The 27,345-nt window shown below is 38.1% G+C and overlaps 1 protein-coding gene across 1 annotated transcript in view; it reads right to left on the reverse strand.

The window, feature by feature from the left end:
- Positions 1-27,345, reverse strand: part of HELLS (helicase, lymphoid specific) — a 45,077-nt gene that overhangs the window by 13,041 nt on the left and 4,691 nt on the right. Inside the window, exons 3-17 of the mRNA XM_066355362.1 lie at positions 24,707-24,829; positions 20,362-20,418; positions 16,173-16,209; positions 16,021-16,085; positions 14,396-14,434; positions 13,487-13,708; positions 11,911-12,093; positions 11,192-11,335; positions 8,226-8,422; positions 5,991-6,087; positions 4,646-4,807; positions 2,041-2,180; positions 1,825-1,963; positions 699-782; positions 500-619 (exon numbers count right to left, since the gene is read on the reverse strand). Coding sequence (XP_066211459.1) covers positions 500-619; positions 699-782; positions 1,825-1,963; positions 2,041-2,180; positions 4,646-4,807; positions 5,991-6,087; positions 8,226-8,422; positions 11,192-11,335; positions 11,911-12,093; positions 13,487-13,708; positions 14,396-14,434; positions 16,021-16,085; positions 16,173-16,209; positions 20,362-20,418; positions 24,707-24,829 — 1,809 coding nt within the window. The remainder of the gene's footprint in view (positions 1-499; positions 620-698; positions 783-1,824; positions 1,964-2,040; positions 2,181-4,645; positions 4,808-5,990; positions 6,088-8,225; positions 8,423-11,191; positions 11,336-11,910; positions 12,094-13,486; positions 13,709-14,395; positions 14,435-16,020; positions 16,086-16,172; positions 16,210-20,361; positions 20,419-24,706; positions 24,830-27,345) is intronic.

The following is a 27,345-nucleotide window of genomic DNA, read 5'->3' on the forward strand; positions in this document are numbered from 1 at the left end:
CAGACGGAGTAACCCCTTGCTAGAGCCAGTGACCTTGGGTCCAAGCTAGTGGGCTTTTGCTCAAACCAGATGAGCCCGTGCTCAAGCTGGCAACCTCAGGGTCTCAAACCTGGGTCCTCTCCATCCCAGTCCGATGCTCTATCCACTGAGCCACCACCTGGTCAGGAAATACTATAAATTTTTAAACTGATTTTTTACAGAGATGGAGGGAGAGAGAAACACATCTATCTACTATTTCACCCAATTATGTAGTCATTGCTTGGTTCCTCTACGTGGCCCCACTGAGGAATGAGCCCGAACCTTGCCACATGGGGATCACACTTCCAACTGAGCTACCCGGCCAGGGCCAATATACTTTATAATTTGAAAGCATCTTACTAAATCACATACTTATGTTTTTGGTCTTTTGTATCTCAATTTGACAGTATATTTTAAACATTACTTCAGAAATTAAGAGTTACAAAAAAGTATTTAGTATGTTTGAGGTAAGTAGTCTTACATTTTTCTCTCTCTTTGAATAAGACATGGATCCATCAAGTCTGCTAAAGTTGAAATTTCTGAAGTGGCAGTAATCCATCAAAATGTCCAACATTCTTGTCATTTGTGAAAAAATCAGCACCTGAAAATTAAATATATTTTAGTGTCTATACTGATTAATAAAATAACTGAACAATAAAAAAAAATCTCAAAAGTACCACCTTGTGACCTCTGGTTTTTAGTTCTGGCAGCATTCGATCCAAAATTAAGAATTTCCCAGAATTTGTTACCAATTCTTCATCAATCTTAAAATGGACAAAGAAAGAAAAAAAAAAGAAAAATAATTATTATAGTTACCCCAGTTGTTCATCGACTGCCCTCCCAGATGTGCCCCGACCATGGGGCTACAGCAGACCGAGCAACCCTGGGTCCAAGCTGGTAAGCCCTGCTCAAACCAGACGAGCCAATGCTCAAGCTGGCGACCTCAGGGTCTCAAAAACCTGGGTCCTCCGCATTCCAGTCTGACGCTCCATCCACTGCGCCACCGCCTGGTCAGGCAGGTCTATTTTTTATAACCAAGTATAATTTTCAAGAAAATATGTATTCAAATCACTGCTAGAACTCTCAGTAGAAATGTAAGAGAACATTAGAGCTTATAAACAACCTGGTAATGAAGATTAAGAAATTATTCACCGTCTGGCAAATGTGAATTATTTTGTCAAATTATCTTAGTAGTGGTTCTCAAATATGGTCAATTTTGACCACTATTCCCAGGTTACTTGCCAGTGTCTGGTGGCATTTTAGGTTTTCACAGCTGAGGAAGGGAGATACTGTTGGCAACGAGTGGCTAGAGGCTCGGGTGCTGCTAAATGGTCTACAGACCATAGGACATTAACCCCTAAACAGATACACGTGCCCAAAATACCAGGATTTCCAGGGATGAGAGATCCCAGTGTACACTGCTGTGAAACAGGGGTGTTGAGGATTACTTAGAACTGATTCCTTTTAATATTATGCTATTTTTTCATCAAGAGCCCAAGAAAGCAATTTCATTTCATCTGAAAGTCCACAACTCAGATCAACATTTTGGTTTTCTTCTAGGAATCTTTATTGAGATGAAGATGAGCAGCCAGACTGGTTTTGACAAGCTGAATGCCAACTAAAAGCGATATTGAAAAGGCGGACGACTAAAGGTGACTCTAGAATAGACAGCAAGTGAAAAAAGAGCAGATAGCAACTGTTACTGAAAAACTGTATTTACCATTTTTCCAATATGGAAAGTGATACCTCTCCCCTGACATAAAAAAGGCACAGCATCCAAACAGTGCATTATTAAATGATATTTACCTTAAATTCTTGTGTGCCTGGGTCTATAGGGTACTCAATCAAATACGGATGATTACAGCATTTACGAAGTAGCATCATTATATTTTGCAGCTTTAGATTCACTTCAGATTCTACAGGAATATTCACTTCCAAAATAGCTCTAGAAAAACATAATCTATGAATACAAGAAATAGGAAATATATGAATTTAAGGAATACTTTATTTTTAAACTCACACCTGTCTCGGTCCACCTCTGGCTGCATCTGACTGATCAATTTTTCCAATTCATTAGGGGAATCATCCACTTCACTGTAATTTATTAATTTCCTAGTTCGCCGTTTTGGTCGTCCGGTGGGACTTAGCTGAACTGTTTCTTTCTAAAAGAGAACAAATTTTAAAAATGTCTGTTTAAAAAACCATGACCTTAAAGTCTAAATATATATAAACTGGGGTATAATATTTCTATGTATAAAGTGTTTTAGAATAAAAAGAAAACATTTTGTCTTTCATCAAGTTTAGTAATTTCCAGAGGAACAATGACAAGGATCTATAAACTGTAGCCAAATGGAAATGTCATATGAAATTTAACTCCCCCCCCCCCCCACCTGAAGTTGGAAACAGGAAGGCAGTCAGACTCCTGCATGTACCCGACTGGGATCCACCGGCATGCCCACCAGGGGGCGTTGCTCTGTTGCAACCAGGGCCATTCTAGCGCCTGAGATAGAGGCCATAGAGCCATCCCCAGTGTCCCGGGGCCAACTTTGCTCCAATGGAGCCTTGGCTGCTAGAGGAGGAGAGACAGAGAGGAAGGAGAGGGGGAGGGGTGGAGAAGCAGATGGGTGCTTCTCCTGTGTGCCCTGGCCGGGAATCGAACCTGGGACTCCTGCATGCCAGGCCGACACTCGACCACTTAGCCAACTGGCCAGGGCTGAAATTTAACTTCTTTTTTTTTTTTTTTTTAATTTAACTATTTTAACACTGATTACAATACCTGAGAACTACAGTAAATGCCAGCATATCTTAGTGGAAAAATTAAGAACAGATAAAACTGTTTTGAACTTATATAAAGGGATTTAATAGCTTACAGCTGAAATAAGCCTCCACATAACTAAATTACAGAGTATTTCTTTGGATTGGTAAAGTACTGCAATGTAATTCCTCACAATAGAAAACATATACTATAAGTTTCTACTAGATAAAAAACCAGGCTCTACCTTTAATTATAATTAAAATGGAGAACAGGGTTAAACAGTTGTACAAGAGAAACGTGTCAATATATTTTGAGAAAAAAATAGTCATCTACATCTACTCAAAGAACTAGATATTTATGTAAAATTTAAATATTTAATATTCAATTATAAGACAATCACATTCCACTTCCATCTAATATGGTAAGTTACTAAAGTACTTTTTGTGTGTAACAGACAGAGGCAGAAAGAGGGACAGAGAGACAGACAGAAAGGGAGAGATGAGAAGCATCAATTCTTCATTGCGGCACCTTAGTTGTTCATTAATTGCTTTCTCATGTGCCCTGACCAGGGGGCTACAGCAGACCAAGTGACCCCGTGCTCAAGCCAGTGACCCTGGGCTCAAGCTGGCAACTTCTGGGTTTCGAACCTTGATCCTCCATATCTTAGTCCAATGCTCTATCCACTGCACCACCACCTGGTCAGGCTAAAGTATTTCTTTCAAACAACATACTATGAAATTTTTTGGCTGTCAATAACATCCTGTACAGGCATTGTGGTTTTGGCATTGGTCTACTTTGTAAGTCCTTAGTACACTGTGTGCTTGTTCAAATCATATTATATTTTTATTTAGGACAACAGAAAATGGGGACAGACAGGAAGGGAGAGAGACGAGAAGCATCAACTTGTTGTGACACTTTAGTTGTTCATTGACTGCTTTCTCATATTTGTCTTCATGGAGGGCTGAAACCGAGCCAGTGACCCCTTGCTTAAGCCCAAGGCCTGAGTGTTTTGAAGCTGGGTCCTAAGCATCCCAGGCTGATGCTCTATTCACTGTGCCACCGCCTGGTCAAGCCACATTATAATTCTTTTTTCCTTATATATTTTTTTTATGATTTTAATTATTCATTTTAGAGGGAACAGAGAGAGAAAAAGAGAAGGGGGTTAAAGAAAAAAAACGTCAACTCCCATTATGTGCCTTGACCAGGCAATCCCAGGGTTTTGAATCCGCAACCTGAGCTTTCCAAGTCAATACTTTATCCACTGCACCACCACAGGCCAGGCCAAATCATAATTCTTAATTAGTATCCCAGATGACTATAAAGTAATTAATGCATGAGCCATCCTTTAAATTTTAGGACCACAGGCCCTGGCTCAGTGGCAGAGCGTCGGCCTGGCGTGCGGGAGTCCTGGGTTCGATTCCCGGCCAGGGCACACAGGAGAAGTGCCCATCTGCTTCTCCACCCCTCCCCCTCTCCTTCCTCTCTGTCTCTCTCTTCCCCTCCCGAGATGGTCTGGGCGCTGGGGATGGCTCCATGGCCTCTGCCTCAGGCGCTAGAGTGGCTTTGGTCGCAACAGAGTGATGCCCCTGGTGGGCGTGCCGGGTGGATCCCGGTCGGGTGCATGCGGGAGTCTGTCTGACTGCCTCCCCGTTTCCAGCTTCAGAAAAAATACAATAAAATAAAATAAAATAAAAATTTTAGGACTATACACAGCATTACTGTCCTTATACCTTTTATCCCACTTAGAAATTCATCCTTGTTGTCTTTCGCCCCCCATTTAGTTTTGAAAACAGGTGATAAGCCTCAAGACTGAAATCAACCATGAAACTTTCTATGCCAACTATTATAATACATTTCAAAGTCACACACTACCTCACTGGATCCAAACATGTTTGCAATTGTACGGTTCACAATGGCTGTATAAAAGATCTCTTGTTTCTTTGAAAGTGGTGCATAAACGACAACTTCTCGCTTAGGAGGAACTTCAAGAGTAACATCAGATTTCAGTCTTCTTAGTAAGAAAGGTGTTAGAATCTAAAATTTAAATATGAAAGAACGTGAATATTGTATATTCGTATGTATTACGGAATACTCTACCCACAGGTCACCTTTCCCCTTCTTTACTACCCCCTTCTCGTTTCTTCCTACAATAAAACCAAGTCTCAGAAAGAGCAACTAAATGTCTCCTTGAAATTTTCCCAGACTAGATCACCACATGACAAACTCAGCATTTATTCATAACATTTCAAAATTTATTAATTTTCTTAATCCCCTGAATATTTTTAAAAAGCTAAAATAAAGTGTTATTTGTATATCTTAGGGTAAAAGTTATAGTCCATAGCTATTAAAGTGAGGTTTTGGATGAACAGAAAACCAGTAAATCAACCACTCCTGTCTTCCCAGAGATGTGGAAATGAAAACCTCCTAAAAATTCTAAAACTTCTGGTTTCAAATAATTCTTTCATTAGCCATGTGATGACAAGTGATTTCCACATTTATAAAACAACATGGAAGTAACAGATAATTAAACATTATTAAACTGCTTAGGTCCTTAAAAAATACCCCAGCACTACAAAGCCAGGAAGAGAGACTTTACAAGAGAATGGAGAAAACATTACCAATAGGTCTTGTTTCATTTAAAAAAAATCTTTAGATCCAGAAACAAATATACTTAAAGGAAATTATCCAGTAAAAAAGGGAAAAGATTTGGGAGGGTGAGTATGACCTGGGATATTACTTTTACTTCCCATTTCTATAGTGCTTCATATTGTTATAATATGTATAAACTTTAAAAAAATTGTGAGGATTTTGAATAAAACTGTCAAAACACAATTAAGAAGCTTCTCAGTCCCACCTCTGCAAATAACTAGGAGACCTTTGAAAATTATGGTTATTTGAAGATACTTTAGATGGGTAGAGATTAAAGGAAACAGTAATTATGGATCATGACAAACAATGCATAAAAATCATTCAATTTGTTTTTCTGGCTTAGAAACCTATCAATAACCAATAGGGGTCAAATGAATATACATGAAAAGGGAAAAATTTCAAAAACAGCACTTGAGTTCTGCTGTTAAGCCATGTAACCTCTGAGGGTATGAGAATTTGTTAAATTTGGGAGGACCCTCATTTTCCAAAATCTACTACAAAGAGTTCAAAGGCTGATCTTTTCTAATTCTGAGTCAACAGTAAACAAAATAAGAAAAAAAGTTAAAACCTGGTGCAGCATATGCAATACGTTCTGTTCTCTTTCTTTAGCAATAATATCTTCAGCAGTTTCAGAAAGACTAGTGATATCAAACCAAGATTCAAAACTGTAAGAGAAATGATGACAAATTAAGCTATCACATAAATCAATTATATTAACATATTTTACATTTTTAATTTTATATCAATGTGAATATTAAAATGCAGATATTGTCTCTCTCTTTTTGAGAGGGAGGGACAGAGAAGCATCAATTCACTGTTTAACTTAGTTGTGTCAGATTGCTTCTCTTGTACGCCCTGACCAGGGCTTGAATCAGTGATACTGGGGGTGAAGCCAGCACTCGCTGGATGACAGTCTATCCACTCTGCCATGGGCCAAGGCATTCTTTTTCTTTCTTTTTTGGGGGGACAGAAGCAGGGAGAGAGAGAGAGACAGAAACATTAAGCTGTTCCTGTATGTACCCTGCCCGGAGAATTGAACCTGACAACCTCTGTGCTTCACGACAAAGATCCAACAGACAGAGAGCTATCCAGCAAAGGCTTAATTTTTATTGATTTTTATAGAGATAGGGTGAGGAGAGGGAAGCAGGAAGGGAAGCACGTTGTTCCATTCAGTCATACATTTTTTTGTTTGGTCCAGTTTGTGCCTTAACCGAAGATCAATCCGCAACCTTGTTGTTACCAAATGACTTAACCCACTGAGCAAACCAGCCAGGGCCAGATAATTTCTTTTTCCACAGAGACAGAGAGAGAGTCAGAGAGTGGGACAGATAGGGACAGACAGACAGAAAGGGAGATGAGAAGCATCAATTCTTCTTCGCGGCTCCTTAGTTGTTCACTAATTGCTTTCTCATGTGCCTTTACCTGGGGGCTACAGCAGAGTGAGTGACCCTTTGCTCAAGCCAGCGACCTCTGGGCTCAAGCCAGATGAGCCCAAGGCTCAAACAGACACCTCAGGGTCTCAAACCTGGGTCAGCTGTGTCCCAGTCTGATGCTCTACCCACTGTGCCAATGTCTGGTCAGGCCAGATATTTTCTTAAAGGAGACTTTCCCTTGTTTTAAATATTTACACACTTTGCACAGCAGTTATACACATTAATGTACATATATATTTTTTTCTCTTTAAAAAAGGCAGACTTGCCTGACCAGGTGGTGGCGCAGTGGATAGAGCGTCGGATTGGAATGCAGAAGGACCCAGGTTCGAGACCCCGAGGTCACCAGCTTGAGCGCGGGCTCATCTGGCTTGAGCAAAAAGCTCACCAGCTTGGACCCAAGGTCGCTGGCTCCAGCAAGGGGTTACTTGATCTGCTGAAGGCCCGCGGTCAAGGAACATATGAGAAAAGCAGTCAATGAACAACTAAGAAGTTGCAACGCGCAACGAAAAATGATTGATGCTTCTCATCTCTCTGTTCCTGTCTGTCTGTCCCTGTCTATCTCTGCCTATGTAAAAAAACAAAAACAAAAACAAAAAAACAAAAAAAAGGCAGACTGCAGCCCTGGCCGGTTAGCTGTGGGATAGAACATAGGTCACACATATGGACATCCCGGGTTCAATGTCCAGTAAGGGCATAGAAGAGAAGTGACCATCTGCCTTTCTCCTTTCCTTTTATCCCTTGTCTTCCTTTTCTTCTTTTGCAGCCAGTGGCGCAAGTGATTCAGATGTTGGCCCAGGGCACTGAGGATAGCTTGGCTGATTCACGAGTAAGCCCCAGCCTGACCAGGCTGTGGCAGATAAAGCATCGGACTGGGACACAGAGAACCCAGGTTTGAAACCCCAAAGTTGCCGTCTTGAGCACTGACTCATCTATCTTGAGTCCAAAGGTCGCTGGCTTGAACAGGCGATCACTTGCTCTGCTGTAGCTCCAGGTTCAAGGCACATATGAGAAAGCAATCAGTGAACTAACGTGCCACAATGAAGAATTGACGCTTCTCATCTCTCGCCCTTCCTGTCTCTCCCTATCTGTCCCTCTCTCTGACTCTCTCTTTGTCTCTTGTCAAAAAAAAGCATAAGCCCCAGACAGAGGTTGCTGTGTGGATCCTAGTCAGGGTACATGCAGGAGTCTGTCTCACTATTTCCCCTCCTCTAACTTAAATAAATAAATAAATAAGAGTAAAATATACAATATATACCACAAAAAACTTGCACAAAAGCCATTATCTTAATTCACAAAGAAATTAATTTTAACTAACATAGATTTTGAGGTCCGAGAAACACAGAAAGAGTTGAAATAATTGGCTTACCTACCTTTTCAAGTCATCAAATACATCTGGCAACAAATAGTTTAGCAATGACCAGAGTTCTGATAAATTGTTCTGCAAGGGAGTCCCAGTCAAAAGAAGTTTGTTATCAGCGTTGAATCGTTTTAACTCCCTGATTAGACGGCACTTCACGTTCTTAATCCTGTGTCCTTCATCTACTATTAAGTATTTCCAATAGCAATGCTGGAAAAGGAATTTAAAGAAAAAATTTTAAAAGGTGCCTCACAATTTTCCCTAAAAATAAAACCTCTCTATCAAAGATGTTCAAGTTTATCAAGTGGCGTTTCTATATCTATTGAAATGATCATGTTTTCCTTTGATTTACTAAAGATAATTTTTCTAAACTATTGTATTCTTGTGTTCCTGAAACAGACCTTACTTGGCCTGGCCGTGAACTAATAATTAAAGTCTATGTCTGGCCTGTTGCGGTGCACTGGATAAGGCATTGACCTGGAATGCTGAGGTCGCTGGTTTGAACCCCTGGGCTTGCCTGGTCAAGACATATACAACAAGCAATCAATAAACAACTAAAGTAAAACAACTATGAATTGATAATTCTTGCTCCATCCCCCTTCCCTGTAAAATCAATAAGAAAAATAATAAAGTCTACTTGCTACTATGTATTTAAGTTTTTCCCACAAACATTCTTTTGTCAAAGTCTGCAGTTTCCCATTCTAAAACAATGTCATTTTTTTTTTTTTCAGAGACAGAGAGAGAGTCAGATAAAGGGATAGACAGGGACAGACAGACAGGAACAAAGATGAGAAGCATTAATCATCAGTTTTTCGTTGTGAGACCTTAGTTGTTCATTGATTGCTTTCTCATATGTGCCTTGACCGTGGGCCTTCAGCAGACCGAGTAACCCCTTGCTTGAGCCAGCGACCTTGAGTCCAAGCTGGTGAGCTTTTTGCTCAAACCAGATGAGCCCACACTCAAGCTGGCGACCTCGGGGTCTTGAACCTGGATCCTCTGCATCCCAGTCCGACGCTCTATCCACTGCGCCTTCACCTGGTCAGGCAACATTGTCAAATTTTGATTAATGTTATATTAGACAACTAAAAAGGAATTGAATGCTTTTATCGGTTCTACATACTCTGAAAAATCAAACTTCAGAATTTTCATTTTCAGGCCTACGCCTGAGATTGACACTGTAAAATGCTGATGTTGTTAAAAGTTTTGTTATGGTTTATTTAGGTTTCCTTTCTTCTGGTGTCAATTTTAATTTGTCCTTGCAGAAAGCCATCCATTTGTGGCAATTGTTTTAAACTTCTCATTTTTAATGTTTTCTCTTTAATCTTGACCAGGTAAACTTAAAGTTCATCTATCTTATTGGGTAAAAATACAGAAATAGCAATATTTCTGAGAAATACAAACCTAACTGGCAAGTAGACATATCATTAGATAACAGGATTGGCAAATTGGGGGAAGAGTATGAAATGGGGCATCTTTTTGTATTTTACTTTATACATTCATAGCAAAACACAACAATAGGTGTTTTATAACATTAATGCTTTAATAAAAATAACTCCAGAATTCTTTTTCTAGTAATATGGCAAGCCAGATAATACCTTAACAAAAGCCATCTACCTTAAAAACCCAAATAAAATATAAAACATCCTTTAAAAAGGCAAGAATAAAAAAAATGGAAATGACAAAGAATTAGAAAATAAATTAGTGAACTAGGAGCTCTGCACCCCCAATGCCATCAACCATTAACTCTTAAAATTAGAAATATAAGCTCAGTGAAAGAGAAATTTTTAAAATTCTAGCCACTGACAAATAGAACTGCCAAGAAAGTTTACCTATTTCAATAAGGGATGGGTAGGGAGAACAAAATAGAATGGTCTTGATATACTATTTACTTTAAAATACAAGTTTAAAAAAAGAATGAATGGCATACTACTCCATTTAAATTATACCTATATGTTAACATGTTATTTAATAAAGCAGAAACAATTCTCAGAATTACAAGTGCTTTTAAGTCTTTGTATTCTGCTTTTTCTGCAAGCAGTATATACTATTTTTACTGTGAAAACCTTAACATAACTGCAATTAACACTCCAAAGTTCCATAGGCACATAAGTGGAGAAAGCAAAAATAAAGCAGTAAAAAGCTTTATGTAAAATAGGTGGCAAAGTTAAAAAATAAAAAAAAGCAATACAACATATACAAATTGAATAGGCAATGAGAGATGGTCAAATTTCCATTTGTTGTTTCTTGGGCACTAATAAGTAGCTACAGCAAAAAGAAAAACGAGATGCAAATGTTATGCTATAGATCCATTAAGTCTAAAAATAGTTGTCTTCATACAGCTTATCCTTATTTGATTAAAATTAAACCACATGTCAGAGACATCCATAACAGATTAAAGTGCCAGAGGCTTTAATTTTTTTAGATTTTTAAAATTTATTTATTCCTTTTTAGAGAGAGAGAATGGGGGAAGGAGCAGGAGGCATCAACTCCCATATGTGCCTTGCTTGACCAAGCAAGCTCAGGGTTTCGAACCAGTGACCTCAGCATTCCAGTTTGATGCTTCATCAACTGCACCACCACAGGTCAGGCCCAATTTCTTTTTAGAGACTACAACCTTCATCTCAATCTTTCTGTTCAAATAAACCTTCAGTTTCTAAGATAAGGAGTATAATATAATCTGTTACTTCCATCAGACAAAAAACTATAAAGAAATGGTAATGGACAATGAGAAAATGTTATAAAATTGTGATTTATGGATTACAAAGAATCCAATGAAGACCATTCATTCTGGCCCTGGCTGGGTGCTTCAGTGGATAGTCTTGTCCTAGTGCACCAAGGCTGTGGGTTTGATCCCTGGTCAAGGCATGCATGAGAAGCAATCAGTGAGTGCACAAGTAAATGGAACAACTAAGTGGAAAAACTCCATGCTTCACTCTCTACTATCTCATATCAACAATAAATTTTTAAAAAAGACTATACCTGTAACGCATTTCGGTCTCTCATGGCTATTTCAAATGAAGTGATTACCACAGGATGAATCTGTAGTGTTCCTTTCCGTTTGTGAATATGCCTTACCAATTTTCGACGTTCCTGGCGGGTTCCATGGTACAACATAGTAGGAATCTAAGATTTTATATAGGTTTATGACAAAAATTTAGAACAAAATATAAGTATAAAAATGTGGAAATATAACAATCATTTCAGAGAAATAACGATCTTGGCTCTATTTTTCTGTCATAAAAGAACTCAATCAATTCTAACAAATTGTTGAACTACTATGGAGAATTGAAAAGCTGTAAGAACAAATACAGTGTAAGGCAAGGTAGATGGCAAAGCTATTTTTGAAATGATTCTCATTAGGCAAAAGGATGTGACTAAGAAACAGATACATATGAAAGAAAAACATCATAATAAGAATAAAGATAATTAAAGAACAAATTCTACCTAGGTCTGTCTCAGGTGAACCAAATTACTCAATATACTGAAAAACCATCCAGAGATATCTTTGGCAACCTGTCTAAGGTTACTAATACCCATTCTTCTTTATAAACTTAAAGTAGGTATTAATGAGATTGAAAGGTATATCAAATAAGATGCAGTGTTTTCACAGAAACCAATAAAATTACAATGAGATCTATAATTGATAAACAATATAAAGATTTGAAATGATATATACTTAACAAAGGAACATGTCTTACTTCTGGTGTAAATCTTTGGAATTCAGCCATCCAGTTAGGAAGTGTAGACAACGGGCCACAGACAAGAAAAGGTCCAGGTACCCCTCTCTGAATCATCAATGCAATTGTAGCAATGCACTGAACCGTCTTTCCCAATCCCATTTCATCTGCTAAAATGCCATTAATTCCATTTTCCCAAAGCATCTGGACAAAATAATACACATTTTATTTGAATTATTTCTGATATAAGTAACCACTGAATTAGTAACTGTTTACTTTTTTAATTCAAAGGACTGACATTGTTCACACTGTAGGAAGCCAGCTATCAAAGATGCAAGTGTTGGCAGCCTTCCAGATAACTTTCACTTTTAAAAATCTATCTGGGTAAATAAATCAGAATATGAGTACTTTCACATAAATGTTTTACATATAATAGAAGGAACAAACAATTCAAGTTTTTACATCACATTAATAGTTTACATAGAGGCCCTGGCCGGTTGGCTCAGCGGTAGAGCGTCGGCCTGGTGTGCGGGGGACCCGGGTTCGATTCCCGGCCAGGGCACACAGGAGAAGCGCCCATTTGCTTCTCCACCCCCCCTCCTTCCTCTCTGTCTCTCTCTTCCCCTCCCGCAGCCAAGGCTCCATTGGAGCAAAGATGGCCCGGGCGCTGGGGATGGCTCCTTGGCCTCTGCCCCAGGTTCTAGAGTGGCTCTGGTCGCGGCAGAGCGACGCCCCGGAGGGGCAGAGCATCGCCCCCTGGTGGGCGTGCCGGTTGGATCCCGGTCGGGCGCATGCGGGAGTCTGTCTGACTGTCTCTCCCCATTTCCAGCTTCAGAAAAATACAAAAAAAAAAAAAAAAAAATTAGTTTACATAGAAATGAATCGAGGCCTGGCCGGTTGGCTCAGCAGTAGAGCATCGGCCGGCATGTGGATGTCCCAGGTTTTTTTAAATATTTTATTTATTGATTTTTAGAGAGGAGTGTGTGTGTGTGTGTGTGTGTGTGTGTGTGAGAGAGAGAGAGAGAGAGAGAGAGAGAGAGAGAGAGAGAAGGGGGAGGAGCAGGAAGCATCAACTCCCATATGTGTCTTGACCAGGCAAGCCCAGGGTTTCAAACCAGCAACCTCAGTGTTCCAGGTCGACGCCTTATCCCACTGCGCCACCACAGGTCAGGCCGGATGTCCCAGGTTTGATTCTAGGTCAGGGCACACAGGAGAAGCAACCATCTGCTTCTCCACCCTCCCCCTCTCTTTTCTTTCACTCTCTCTTCCCCTTCTACAGCCAAGGCTCAAATGGAGTAAAGTTGGCCCAGGTTCTGAGGATGGCTCTGTGGCCTCCACCTCAGGCACTAGAATGGCTCTGGTTGCAAAGGAGCAAAGCCCCAGATGGGCAGACCATCGCCCCCTGGTGGGCATGCGGGGTGGATCCCCATAGGGCTCATGTGGGTGTCTCTCTACCTACTTGATTCTCACTTCAAGGAAGAAAAAGAAAACCACCACACACACACACACACACACACACACACACACACACACACACACACACACACAAATAGAAAAAAAGAAACGCATCAACTTATTAAAATTGAGAATCCATTACCCTAAGCCATTCCATGCCTTCTACTTGGTACCAACGCATCACACCTCCTGTAAAGTGTTTTGGTTGCTGAAAGGGTACAGGCTGTCCATTGTATTTCCGAACAGGGTCAAAGAAGAATTTAGTATTCTGCCTAACCGTTTGCGACAACCTATCTTTAATTATACTATTCGAGTCCTTGTTTTTCTGAAGATCTTCTACACAGAGATTAGAAGAGCTTTCATCCTATAAAGAAAAAAGTTTAATTAGAAGTTTGATCTATAATGCTAGTACCTTCTACCTAAAATATGTCACTGCTAAATCAAAATGTACCCAGTGCTATAATCATTAGGTATGTAGAAATAAACCTTCTGTTGAATAAAACCCTTAGATAGTTACCTTACTTCCCCACTTCCCCCACAAAATGCAAAGACATTAGGGAAACAATCACTTCTGAACCTATAAGTGCTACCTCAGGAATTTAATGAATTAATTAAATAATTTCCTCTACCCACAGCAAATAAAATTAATAATGTCTTTTTGTGAAAGAGAAAAAATTTCCTTTTAAGCAACAAAGAAACATTTACTTCTAAATAATTATTTTCATTGTAGAATGGCAAAGTAAAGTTTAAAAATTCAATATATCATACTCAAAGATAGAAATTTATCTGTTTGTGACCCTCAGTACCAACTTATGACCATTAATAGATTTTACTGGTTGGTGACCTCTACAAGATTTTTTAAGTATGTGAAAACAAGGATATAGTGAGTTCATAAAAACTCTTATAAAAAAGTGAATGGGTACTTTCCATAAGGCTATGAAATAGATTAAGTGGTGAGAGAAGAAAGTATACTAGTGATTAAAATAAAAAGGGTAATTGTCAGGGAAGCAAATATAAATTCTAAATTTAAAATCTATTTTAAATCTCTTACCTTAGTCTTTTTATTTTTTTTAGCCACAGACAAAATTTCCTAGGAAATTGAGAAAACAGATAAAATAACAATGTATATGGTTCATTCATGTATTCTACAGATATTTACAGTTCTGATTTTATGCCAGTAAATAGGGATAAGGCTCTCAAGTTAATTAAAATAAGAGTCAAATCTGAAGACCTCAGGCAAAATCAAGCCTATAGTTGTCTTATAAAACTTTTAATTAGTTAGCAACATAAAACTGGGCTATTTACACCTGAATTCTCCTTAAAAAAAAAAAAAAAAAAAAGTCTTTATAGACTAGGCTAGGCGCAAATTTACACAAGGCCAAAAATTCTCTAGTATAGAGGTTGGCAAACTATTCTATGGGCTGGCGACCCATTTTTATAAATGAAGTTGTTTTTTTCTTTTTCTTAAAAAGATTTTATTTATTTTAGAGAGGAAAAAGAGAGGAAAGAGAAGTGGGGGGAGGAGCAGGAAGCATCAACTCCCATACGTGCCTTGACCAGACAAACCAGCAACCCCTGAGTTTCAGGTCCATGCTTTATCCACTGCGCCACCACAGGTCTATTTTTATAAAGTTTTTATAAAGTTTAATTAGAAGAAAGCCAGGCTCATTTGTTTACAGTATATCTAATCTACTATACCTGTTTTGGGGCTACAATGCCCAAATTCAGGGTTGAGTATTTACCCACAGACTACTTAAAGCCAAAAACTTTTACTATCTGGTCCTTGAGAGAAAACTCTTCCCAACTCTACTCTAAAATCAAGTTGTGGCTACTCCTGTTATAAGGATTCCCAAAAGTATTACAATTCAAACTCCAGCCAACTTTAGTTGTCTGTGGATAGACATCAGAATTTACAATGCTGAGCAAAAGGCAAAGAGAAATAAACATACAGAAATAAGTATTCTGATACTGAAATTCCCACTAGATGTTAAGACAGGTAATACCCGAGTGTCACCTGGTGACTAGGCAACGGCAGTCTTTATCTTTCTCTATGGGTTGATCTTATCCACTTACAACAAAGTTTGCCTTATAGCAGATATGTCACAAACATTGGAAAGACTAAATTAACAACTATGTGATGGGCTAAACTTCAATAAATCTCATAATAGTGTTTTCTAACTGCAGACTGTGTGAGCGGGGAGAGGTGAGGAGAAATATCCCTAAAGAAAAGAATTTTAAAATTTATACATCATGAAGATCTAAAATGTTTGAATTTTTCAATTTCTACTAAAGGAAAAATTTTGTAGGTAATAAAATAAGAATATTTTAAATGTAACAATGTGATGCATTAATGCTTAAGCAACACTTAAGGTTTGTCATAATTGAAGATGCTCTTTAATTTCTATTATGAGGTAACAAGTAAGAAAATTTTAAAAAGTATCTGGTTTTAGAAATGAGTATGTGGTTTTAGTTCCCTAAAGGTCTTCAACAAGTAATAAGAACAAAGTTGTTAAGATTTGAGAAAGATATCATCTTCTTCCCTCAAACACTTAACAGGCTCACAAGCCAACTATGTAGTAAACAAACACAATCCTTACAACTTTAATAAAATGTATAGCTTACAGTAAGGTTTTACTCAGCATCGCATCTTATGTGCCCTTCCCCCTTTATTTTTACCTCTTTTGACATGACCTCTGAAATATTGTATGATTCATCTTCTCTTCCTCTTTTCTTTCTCACAACTATAAAAAAAAATTTCATTCTTTTTGATAGCAACTAATGCAAAAATATAAACACATATTCTTCAAAACTAGAACAAGAAAATTTACCTGGATTCTCCTCACTTGCATCAATGGAACTTTTACCCTAAAGAACAAGGATTTAGAATATTAGTTTTCTAAGGACTGCATATTAAAAGAAACTGATAAAGAAATGTTCCTTGCAGTTGAACCACCTCCACAAATTTTCACTATCACATTTCATGTAACATTTTTCTGTACTTCCCTACTGTTACTTATTTATAACCATAGCCCTCTACTTTTCCCCAAAGACTCTACTTTCCTCTTGTTGTTTTACAACAGAAATTTTCTTTTTATAAGAGTTTATGTATTCATTTTAGAAAAGAGAAAGAAAGAGAGAAGGGGGGGAGAGGAGGAAGCATCAACTCCCATATATGCCTTGACCGGGCAAGCCCAGCTGTTTTTTTTTTTTGTTTTTTCATTTTTCTGAAGCTGGAAACAGGGAGAGACAGTCAGACAGACTCCCGCATGCGCCCAACCGGGATCCACCCGGCACGCCCACCATGGGGCGAAGCTCTGCCCACCAGGGGGCGATGCTCTGCCCATCCTGGGCGTTGCCATATTGCAACCAGAGCCACTCTAGCACCTGAGGCAGAGGCCACAGAGCCATCCCCAGCGCCCGGGCCATCTTTGCTCCAATGGAGCCTTGGCTGCAGGAGGGGAATTGAGAGACAGAGAGGAAAGCGCGATGGAGGGGTGGAGAAGCAAATGGGCGCTTCTCCTATGTGCCCTGGCCGGGAATCGAACCCGGGTCCTCCGCTCGCTAGGCCGACGCTCTACCGCTGAGCCAACCGGCCAGGGCAAGCCCAGCTGTTTTGAACTGGCAGCCTCAGCATTCCAGGTTGATGCTTTCTTTACCCACTGTGCCACCAGAGGTCAGGTGAGAAATTTTCTACATTAAACATAGAAAACATTTTTATTTTTGAAATTACCACGTTATATCTTCTGTATTTTTATGAAGATATTCAACTGGTACGGTATACAAGGAATACTCCTTTTCAGTAAAATTTCAGTAAAAAAACTGAAAGTAGAAATAAAAAATACTGACTGAAAAAAAAAAGTGAGAAGGGAGAAGAAGAGATGTTCAAACACAGTTTAAAACCAAGAGTTGGAAAAGATCAGTAAGTAGACAACAGAAGTAAGAAATGAAAATGACAAAGATATAAAACAAATTAAATGGTATAAAAAATTAAAGAATTAGCCTGACCAGGCAGTGGTGCAGTGGATAGAGCGTCGGACTGGGATGTGGAAGACCCAGGTTGAAATCCTGCAGTCCCCAGCTTGAGCGCGGGTTCATATGGTTTGAGCAAGGCTCACCAGCTTGGACCCAAGGTCACTGGCTCGAGCAAGGGGTTATTCGGTCTGCTGTAGCCCCACTGTCGAGGCACATATGAGAAAGCAAGCAATGAACAAACAACTAAGGTCCCACACAACAAAGAATTGATGCTTCTCATCTCTCTCCCCTTCCTGTCTGTCCCTATCTGTCTCTCTCTGCCTCTGTCACAAAAAATAAAAAATTAAAATTAAAGAATTAAAAATGAAATTACCAAAAGAGAATAGGAGAGAGTAGGCAGAATTAATGGTTTGTGCCTTTAAAACAAAGTCAGGGAGAAAAATAAAAAAAAAAACAAAAACCCCTGGCATAAAAACTTAACTGGACAAAGTGAAGGATGAATTATATAAACAGGCTGAAGATTAGAATGGTTAAAAGAGTAAAATTAAAAAGCATATTTCTCAAATAACCAAAGTCCCTGAAATAAACAACTGAGTCACCTTAAGTCAGTTTTGAAAAGGTACATTTGTTGCAATATTATCAACTATGTATATATACCATCACCACAAACCACACTAAAATCAAATAATGTAACTTAAATACACCCTATTTTGCCTATTGGCATTCTAAAATATCCTAATCAAAGCAATTTAGTATAGCTCAGTGTTGGGTCTTACATGAATCATGGCATTATTATTAATTTTAAAGATTTTATTTATTGACTTGAGGGGGGGAGCAAGATATATCAACTCATAGTTGCTTCACTCTAGTTCTTCATTGCTTTCATTGTTGCTTGTGTATGTGCCTTGATCAGGCAAGCCCAGAGATGCCATCTGGTGACCTCGGCGTTCCAGGTGAATGGTCTATCCACCGCACCACCAGAGGCCAGGCCTGGTATTATTATTTATTAGATATGTGACTTTCATCAAATAACAATCAATTTTCACTCTTTATAGTCTATAAAGTCACTGGAAATAATGAACTGGTGAAGACTAAACCAAATACAAGTTTATTTAATTCATCCTTTACTTTGTCCAGTTAAGTCTCTAATAATATTTTCATCAACTGGTAAAATACACAACCCTGGTTTTTTTGTGTTGCTATTTTACCCCCTTTAACATATATGTTGATTAACACTGAATTCAGGGCCATCAGCAGGGTAACTCACTTGTGAAGGAATCTTTTCAAACATATGTATTTTCCCATTAGACACAACACAGCCTCCTTGTATTAAAAGAACCAGAAAGCACTTCAGCAGAATGTGGCTTATGGCCATTTTAAATAGCAAAATCAACAAAAATCAAAGCATTAAAATAGATCATGAAAAAGACACTTGTTTACAGTATGACAACTTAAATAAGACACACCACTACTTTGACTTCAACGGTAATGTGTACGTTGGCAGATCCAGATTTTTGGTTCTTCTGCACATGCACATGAATGTGCTTAAAAACAGAAGTATTCATTTTGGGGTAACAGATATATTTTAGTATGCTAATTTTCAAATGAGGACAGACTATACTTTAACTCTGTGTATAATCTAGGTAAGGCTGCAGGTGCCTGCCCTCAGGGCTGCAGATTGTAAATTGCAGTTGGGCTGCTGCCTTTGGGAAGGGCCACTGTTTGTTATTGTTTGCCAGAGAAGGGGTCCCCTCCCCCATCCCCTCACCTATTTTGCTTTTGAGAGAGAGAAAGAAAGAGAGAGAGACACCATTTGCCTCCTTGTTCATCTGCCATAGCAATACTAATAAATGGAATTGCCCACCATCCTCTGGCTCCAGCTTCCCTACCATCTGCACAAATTTAATGTGAATCTGCATAGCCATAACCACCAACTTTACAGGGAAAATCACAGTACCTCTATCCAATAGCTGTTTTGAGAATTAAGAAAAGACTACCTGACACATAGGAAGTATTCAATAAATGTTACCTTTATTATTTAGCTTTTCTTTTTCTTGTGTGGCAGAGACAGAGAGTCAGAGAGAGGGATAGATAGGGACAGACAGACAGAAAGGGAGAGAGATGAGAAACATCAATTCTTCGTTGCGGTTCCTTAGTTGTTCATTGATTGATTTCTCATATGTGCCTTGACCGGGGACTACAGCTGAGTCAGCGACCTTGGGCTCAAGCTGGTGAGCCTGCACTCAAGCTGGCAACCTCGGGCGCACTCAAACCTGCGTCCTCCACATCTGTCTGACGCCTGTCCATGGCACCACTGCCTGGTCAGGCTATTATTCACCTTTTCAATAGCACAACTGTTCTTTATATAGTTCCCATCATTATGGCATTAAACAGCCCCATGTTAAACATATCTTTTAAAACGATCACATCTAAAATTCAGTTTATCCCTAAATGAGTACTCTATCACCTGAAATGTTATTAAGAAATGATTATCTGCTCCAATTTTGGCCTACTGTTGAAGCTTTGCACCTACAAATTTAGATTACTGTTATGGCTATATGTTGACATAACGAGGCTAAACATAACAAAATCAACAGTTCAGATGCTATAGAAACATTTACCTGAAACCTATGTACTCTTATTGATCATTGTCACCCCATTAAATTTAATTTTCTAAATAAAATTTTTAGAAAAAGGAAAAGAAACGAAAATAAACTTGATTGACAAAAAGAAAAAAAGTAATCATTAAGGGCTTCAAAAGTACTAGCCACTTATAAAATACCTAGCAGTATAAAACATTTGCATATTTTTCATATATGAAATATAGTCCAAAGAATAACAAACTGAAGAGGTCATACTTTTTAGAGCTCTCCTTCCATATCTAAAATGCTGTTTTACATGTTCCTATGCAATTTGTAACAAAGACAAATTACCAGAAAAAAGGGTACAAAAGTATATATATGATCAATAGTTAAAAGAATACAAAAGAATTTCTTCAATATTTAAGGTAACATATGCAATATACTCTAGCTTACTAGATATTACCGTAGTAACTTTGCAAGATTCCTTTTTCCGCTCTAATTTTTCTTTCTTCTTCTGTTCCTGTAAAATAATTAAAAAATATATGAAAAACTTTTTAAAAATGGAAGACCTTGCACTTTAAGACTTTATGGAACAACAGGGAACAGCTTTACATCCCTGCCTTAAGCAACTAAAATCTAGATAAAACATATGGTCCATTTTTGGAATAAAACAAAATACAAATTTTTCTTACCGTCAATAAACTTTATTAAATAATATAATTGCCATTATTATTGATTTCTTGCCAGCGTGAGGGCAATTTGTATATCCCATTTTTGAAAAATGTTTTATCTTTTGATGCAAAAAACTGAACCAGTGCTTGTTTGATATCTTCTTCATTTTTGAATTTTTTGCCCTTCAAAAAATTTTGTAAGGATAAAAACAAATGATAGTCGGAGGGTGCTAAGTCCGGAGAATATGGTGGATGTGACAGAATTTCCCAGCCTAGTTCTGCAATTTCTTGACGAGTCCCCAAAGCAGCATGTGGCCTGGCATTATCATGATGCAGTATGATGTTCTTCCTATTGAACATCGCCGGCCTTTTTTATTGGACTACTTTCTTTAAATTACCCAGTTGCTGACAATACTTCTCCGAATTGAGCTTTTCGTTCGGTTAAAGGCTCAAAATGTATTGGTCCTCGAATGTCCCACCATATACACAACATTGTCTTATTCAGAGTCAAATTTGGTTTAGAGGTGGAAGGGCTAGGTTTTCCGGGTTCACAATATGTCCCTTTTCCTTACGATGTTTTCGTAGGTAATCCACTTTTCATCCCCAGTTATCATCCAGTTCAAGAGGGCTCGATTTTGTTCTGAGCAAGCAGAGATGTGCATATGATGACTCGATCATCCAAATTCTTCTGACTTAATTCATGTGGCACCCATCCTGAATATTTCCACACCAATCCTATCTTCCGAATATGGTCCAAAATGGTTTGCTGAGCTGAATTAAGCCTTTCTGTGATCTCCGATGTTGTCAGAAAAGGATCTTGCTCCAACATGGTCTTAACAACATCGTCATCAATCAAAGATGGGTGCCCAGAACGTGGCTTATCAGAAAGGTCGAAATCACCTGTTTCGAATTTTTCGAACCATCTTCTTTCTGCATGTCCTATCAGAAACTGTACCTTCACCAAACACTTTCAATAAATTTCTACATGCTTCTGTAGCATTTCTTACTTGTTGAAATTCGTAAAAATTACAGTGGCGTAAATAAACTTTATCAGCAGCCATGGGTACACTATCGCTTCACACATAAGACTAACGTGAATCAACTTTGTTTTAGTTAATTTGCTATGTCAGTATGTATACATTAGGTGATAAAAATAGAGGCACACATGTGCCAAATAAACATGTGCTTACGTGTCGAAACTTGTTGTGATAGAAAAGGACAGAACTTTCCAGTAGACCTGATATATTAAACAATGGTTTTCAGAAAACTACAGCAAAGGACAGTGAACAGTAACAGAAGAGAAACAAATCAGGTGACTTTTCTGATTTCAGTTTACCAACTGAAGGCAATTTCCAAAAGCAAATAATGGAGGGAGACCAGACAGAGCTCAACAGTCTACCTTGAGTTGAGGAGACATACAGTGTAAAACTTAAGAGCAGCTGCTAGCATACCCAGGGTAAAGATCATCAGTAGAGCCTTTGCTGAATACTGAAGAGTGTAAAAAAATTAAGGCCAGGAAAAGCCAATAGAAAAAGCAGCAGGAAGAATCCGTGTACTCACCAGGGATTAAAAGTAGTTTACATTCCTGTTAGCCAAAGTAAAAAAGCCTCAAGATTCAAGATTTGGTTTTTTTGTGTGTGTGTTTCATTTTACCATACAAAGGTTTAGAAAAGGATTAAGACAAAGGGGGAAAAAACTTAGCAAATGTAGCAATAAAAAGAATAGAATAAGGTAAAGGGATAAGGACCTTGAGGGTACAGGTGTCAAGTAGCAATTTTAAAATTGTCAGGGAAGCCCTCATTGAGAAACATTTAAACCAAGACCTGAAAATGATAAAGTAATATCATTTCAATGCTGATATCTAGAAGAGGATTCCAGGCAGAAAACAGTGCAAAGGCCCAAAGGCAGGTCACAGAGCTGGAATGAGGTCTGAAAGCTAATGGGATTGAGAAAGGTAGCCAGATAGCAAGCAGTTAAACATTATTCAAGAACTGAATGGGTAAGGAAGTCTTGAAGTAAATTCTTTACCAGGTAAAAATATCTTTTGAAATAAAAATCAACGAATTTTCCAGGCATAAAAAAGCTGAGAGACCTGACCAGGCAGTGGCACAGTGGACAGAGCGTTGGACTGGGATGCAGAAGGACCCGGGTTTGAGACCCCGAGGTTGCCAGCTTGAGCGCGGGCTCATCTGGTTTGAACAAAAAAGCTCACCAGCTTGGACCCAAGGTCGCTGGCTCCAGCAAGGGGTTACTCGGTCTGCTGAAGGCCCATGGTCAAGGCACATATGAGAGAGCAATCAATGAACAACTGAGGTGTCACCACAAAAAACTGATGATTGATGCTTCTCACCTCTCTCTGTTCCTGTCTGACTGTACTTCTCTATCCCTCTCTCTCTCTCTCTCTCTCTCTCTGTTAAAAAATAAATAAATAAATAAATAAATAAAAGCTGAGAGAACACATCACCAACAGAAAATGCAAATTAATCTACAATAACAGAAAATACATCAATGGCTATCTGGTAATGAAGATAAGAAGTGAGAAAGGGTCCTGGCTGGTTGGCTCAATGGCAGAATGTCAGACTGATGTGTAGAAGTCTCGGGTTTGATTTCCAGTCAGGGCACAAAGGAGAAGTGATCATCTACTTCTCCACCCCTCCCCCTTCTCTCTCTCACTCTCCTGCAGCCATGGCTCAAATGGTTGAGCAAGATGGCCCTGGGCACTGAGGAAGGTTCCTTTGAGCCTCAGCCTCAGGCACTAAAAATAGCTCCTTAGCAAGCATGGCCCAGGATGGGCAGACCATTGGTCCCAGAAGGGGGCTGCTGGGTGGATCCCAGTCACGAAGCATGCAGGAGTCTAACTCTCCTCCTCTGTCTTGGAAAAAAAGAAATAAAAATAATTGAGAGAAAAAAATTAGGACAGAAGAGAGAAAATGAGGGATAGGATAAAATTAAAAAGGGGCAGGAATTCAGCCATAAAAAAAGAATCAAACCTTGCCATCTGTGACAACATAGATGGACCTTGACAGCATTATGCTAAGTGAAATAAGTCAGAGAAAGACAAATACCATAAGATATCACTTATGTGTGGACTTTTAAAAAGCAAGCAAGAAAACAACAAACTATAAGCTCATAGATACAAAGAACAGATTGATTGGTAGTTGAGGCGAAGAGGGAAATAAGCAATGGTATAAATTTCCAATTCTAAAGTAAGTCATTAATAAGTATTGAGTCATGCTGTACACCTGAAACTAATATCAAATACACCTCAAAGGGAGGGAAGACAGGAAGAATTTTTTGGAGTAGATTGTTATCTTGATTGTGGCTTCATGGGTATATATATACATGTTGAAATTTAGAAAACCGTACATTTTAAATATGTACAATTGTGCATGTCGTCTATTTCTCAATAAAGCAGTAACAACAACAACAAAGACTAAGTAACATCTAATTCACAATTTCCAGCATCCAAAAAAACCTCATTGGACAGGATTCAGTCAGTCAACAGGTAAATAGGAAATAAATGGTAGTATAGTCATACAATGGAATGCTTCTTGGGAATAAAAAAAGAATGATCTACTTGGTAAACACAATGTAAGTGAATCTCAAAAATACGCTGAGCTAAATAAATAAGCAAGACACAAAAGATGTTTAACATGACTCCATTTATATGATATTCTAGAAGGAATAGTGACAGAAAACAGCAAGCAATCAATGGTTGCCGGCAGCCAGACATGGGAATTACTAAAGAAGATAACTTTTGGAAATGACAGAAATGTTTTTTTCTGCTTTTAAAATTTTATTTATTGATTTTAGAGAGGAAGGAGTAAGGGAAGAAGGAGGCGAGAGAGAAAGAGAGAAAGGGAGAGGAAGAAAAACATGGACTTGTTCTACCCATTCATGCATTATAGTTGGCCTGTTGTAACCAACTAAGCTATCCAACCAGAGCAATGGAAATGTTCTTTGCCTTGATTATGTGGATGGTCACACACCCTAAATAAATACTGGTCAAAAACCATCAAACTATAAATTTACAACGTATGTGCAATTTATTATATGTAATTTCTATCTCAACTTCTTTTCTAGAAAGCTGGTTTTAAAAAATTTAAGATATTACTATAATCAATCACATATACATACCTCTAATTGTTGCTGTTCCATTTTAGTCAATAAAAATTTAGAATAGATGTTGCTTTTTTCAAGCAAATGTTGAAGTCTACGGTACCGAATATCCATGGACTCTCTATCCCAAGACAGGCGAGCCTATCCAAAAAGAAAACTTCCATAACTATTAAAAGTTTTTCTAACAAACATTGTTTTTTTTCCATAAGGTATATAACAAAACCAACTAAACAAATGCTCTTTAGGTTTAATAATTTCATGTAATTAACAACAGAGATATTTTACAATATTAACCTGATTTACTAAAAACATTTTATTTTCCAAACCAAAAACCAGAATAGCTGAAAAACTGATTCTTGGGTTCAACAGGTATTCTGGTAATAAGAAGCTCGGACACTAAAATATTGAAATTTCAGGCTGCACATATGCTTCCTAGCATCTACTAAATTGAGAGTCCCTTTTAAAAATATTTGAAATTAAAGTTAGAAAGTAAGTATGTAATTCAAGTTAGAGTTAAGTTTTTAAACAACCAAATGAAAATTCTCATTTATCAGTTCTATCCAAAATAACATTAGAATAAAAAAAAAATGTTGGCCCTGGCCACTTGGCTTAGCAGTAGAGCGTCGGCTGGTGAAGTCCTGGGTTCAATTTCAGGCCAGGGCACACTGAAAAAGTGACCATCTGCTCCTCGGCCCCACCCTCTCTTCTCTCTCTAGTCCCCTCCTGTAGCCAAGGTTCAAATGGTTTGAGGAAGTGGGCCCCAGGCGCTGAGGGTGGCTCCATGGCCTTGGCTCTGGCACTGAAATGGTTCAGTTGCCAAGCAATGGAGCAGCAGCACCAGATGGGAAGAGCACACCGCACTGTGTGGGGCTTGCCAGGTGGATCAGTCGGGGTCGGAGCAAGTGCGAGAGTCTGTCTCTGCCTCCCCACCTCTCACTTAAAAAATAAAATAAAAAGTAAAAAAATGTCATTGGTGAGGGACTGGAACATCAGCTTTCAGAATCTTAAAACTGTATTATAGAAATATTTCAACGTGTTAAATCTATTAATGATTTCTCACAAGCCTTTTCCCTTTCTTCCTGCGGTACTGTATTCCCCAGTTTTCTCTTATCTTTTAGCTGTCTTTTACTTTTTTCCACCTCTGTACAACAACCTCCAGTTACAAAGCTCTGCATTATTACTTTTACACACCATGAGTTATTTCTAAGGTCTTCAAATTGATAAAAGTTTAATATTTTATTTTATTTATTCATTTTAGAGAGGAAGAGAAAGACAGAAACATTGATTTATTGTCCCACTTACTTATACAGCTATTGGTTGATTGTTGTATGTGCCCTGACCAGGGACTGAACTGCAACCTTCATGTATCAGGTTGACAACTTAACCAACTGAACTACCCCACCTGGCCGGGGTCAAAAGTTTAATATTTTAAAAGATCAATAGCAAAGGGCACAAGATAGAAAACATAAAAGCAACAAAGTGGCCCACAAACTTTTTCTGTACAGAGCCAAAGAGTAAATATTTAAATATTTGAGCATTATATGGTTTGTATTATAAATACTCAATTCTTCCTTTTTGCACAAAAGCTATGCAATACGTAAACAAATAAACATAATCGTCATCAGATCAAACTATTTCATCAACAGGCACAGGCCAAATCCAATTAACAATTTCCCAACCTCATATAATCTAAATTCAAAGTAAAGCATTAAGAGGGCTGAGTAAAGCCAAATATGTACAAACCCTACCATCAATTCCACTCCTGATAGAGTGAACTGAATATATGAGATCCACTGGGGCGAGCATAATCTAATTAACTTTAATTTAGTGGTTCAAGCTTGACCTTATAAATTAGGCACTACTGTATGTTCACTTTTCTATTTCCCAGATGCCGTTATCATCTCTCTAGTTTTTCTTTCAAAATAGATGTATTTTCTGTTACAAAAGCAGTAACAGTAAGATAACTAAAGTAATACATGCACATTACAGAAAATATATTTTAAAAATCTCCTATATTACCCACGCAGTTAATCTGTTAATATCTTATCAAACTCTGGCGTGTGGTGGCACAGTGGATAAAGCGTAAACCTGGAATGCTGAGGTCACCGGTTCGAAACCCTGGGCTTGCCAGGTCAAGGAAATACAACAAGCAACCAATGAACAACTAAGTTGAAGTAACTATGAGTTGATACTTCTCACACCCTAACCCACTCTCCTCTCTCTGTAAAATCAATAAATAAAATCACATCTATATATATATATATCTTATCAAATTCTATTTTTAGTTCTTTTAGGACACCTTTCTTTTAATATTACCAATATACTACTGCGATGATCACAGATAGTCAATGAATGAGGTAGATATTATAAATGGGAAGATGAAATTACTTAGGACTTTATAAAAATCAATTTTTAATTTTTAACTTTTAAACTTGTTTAAAATTTTAGCAAAAATATCCTGTGCTTAGGTAACATATTTGCTACTTTAGATTCTGTTCAAAATAAGCTAGAGTACACGAATTAAACCTTTAAGATGACATCATGAACAATTTGTAATTAATATAATTAGAATACTATGACAATGGTTAACCTTTAAACCCAGTCTTAAGTATATCAAAATAATTTTGTAGTAAAATCTTATCATTACTCTTTCTTGA

This window comes from Saccopteryx leptura, chromosome 13 (assembly GCF_036850995.1).
Source record: "Saccopteryx leptura isolate mSacLep1 chromosome 13, mSacLep1_pri_phased_curated, whole genome shotgun sequence".
Classification (NCBI taxonomy): Eukaryota; Metazoa; Chordata; class Mammalia; order Chiroptera; family Emballonuridae; genus Saccopteryx; species Saccopteryx leptura.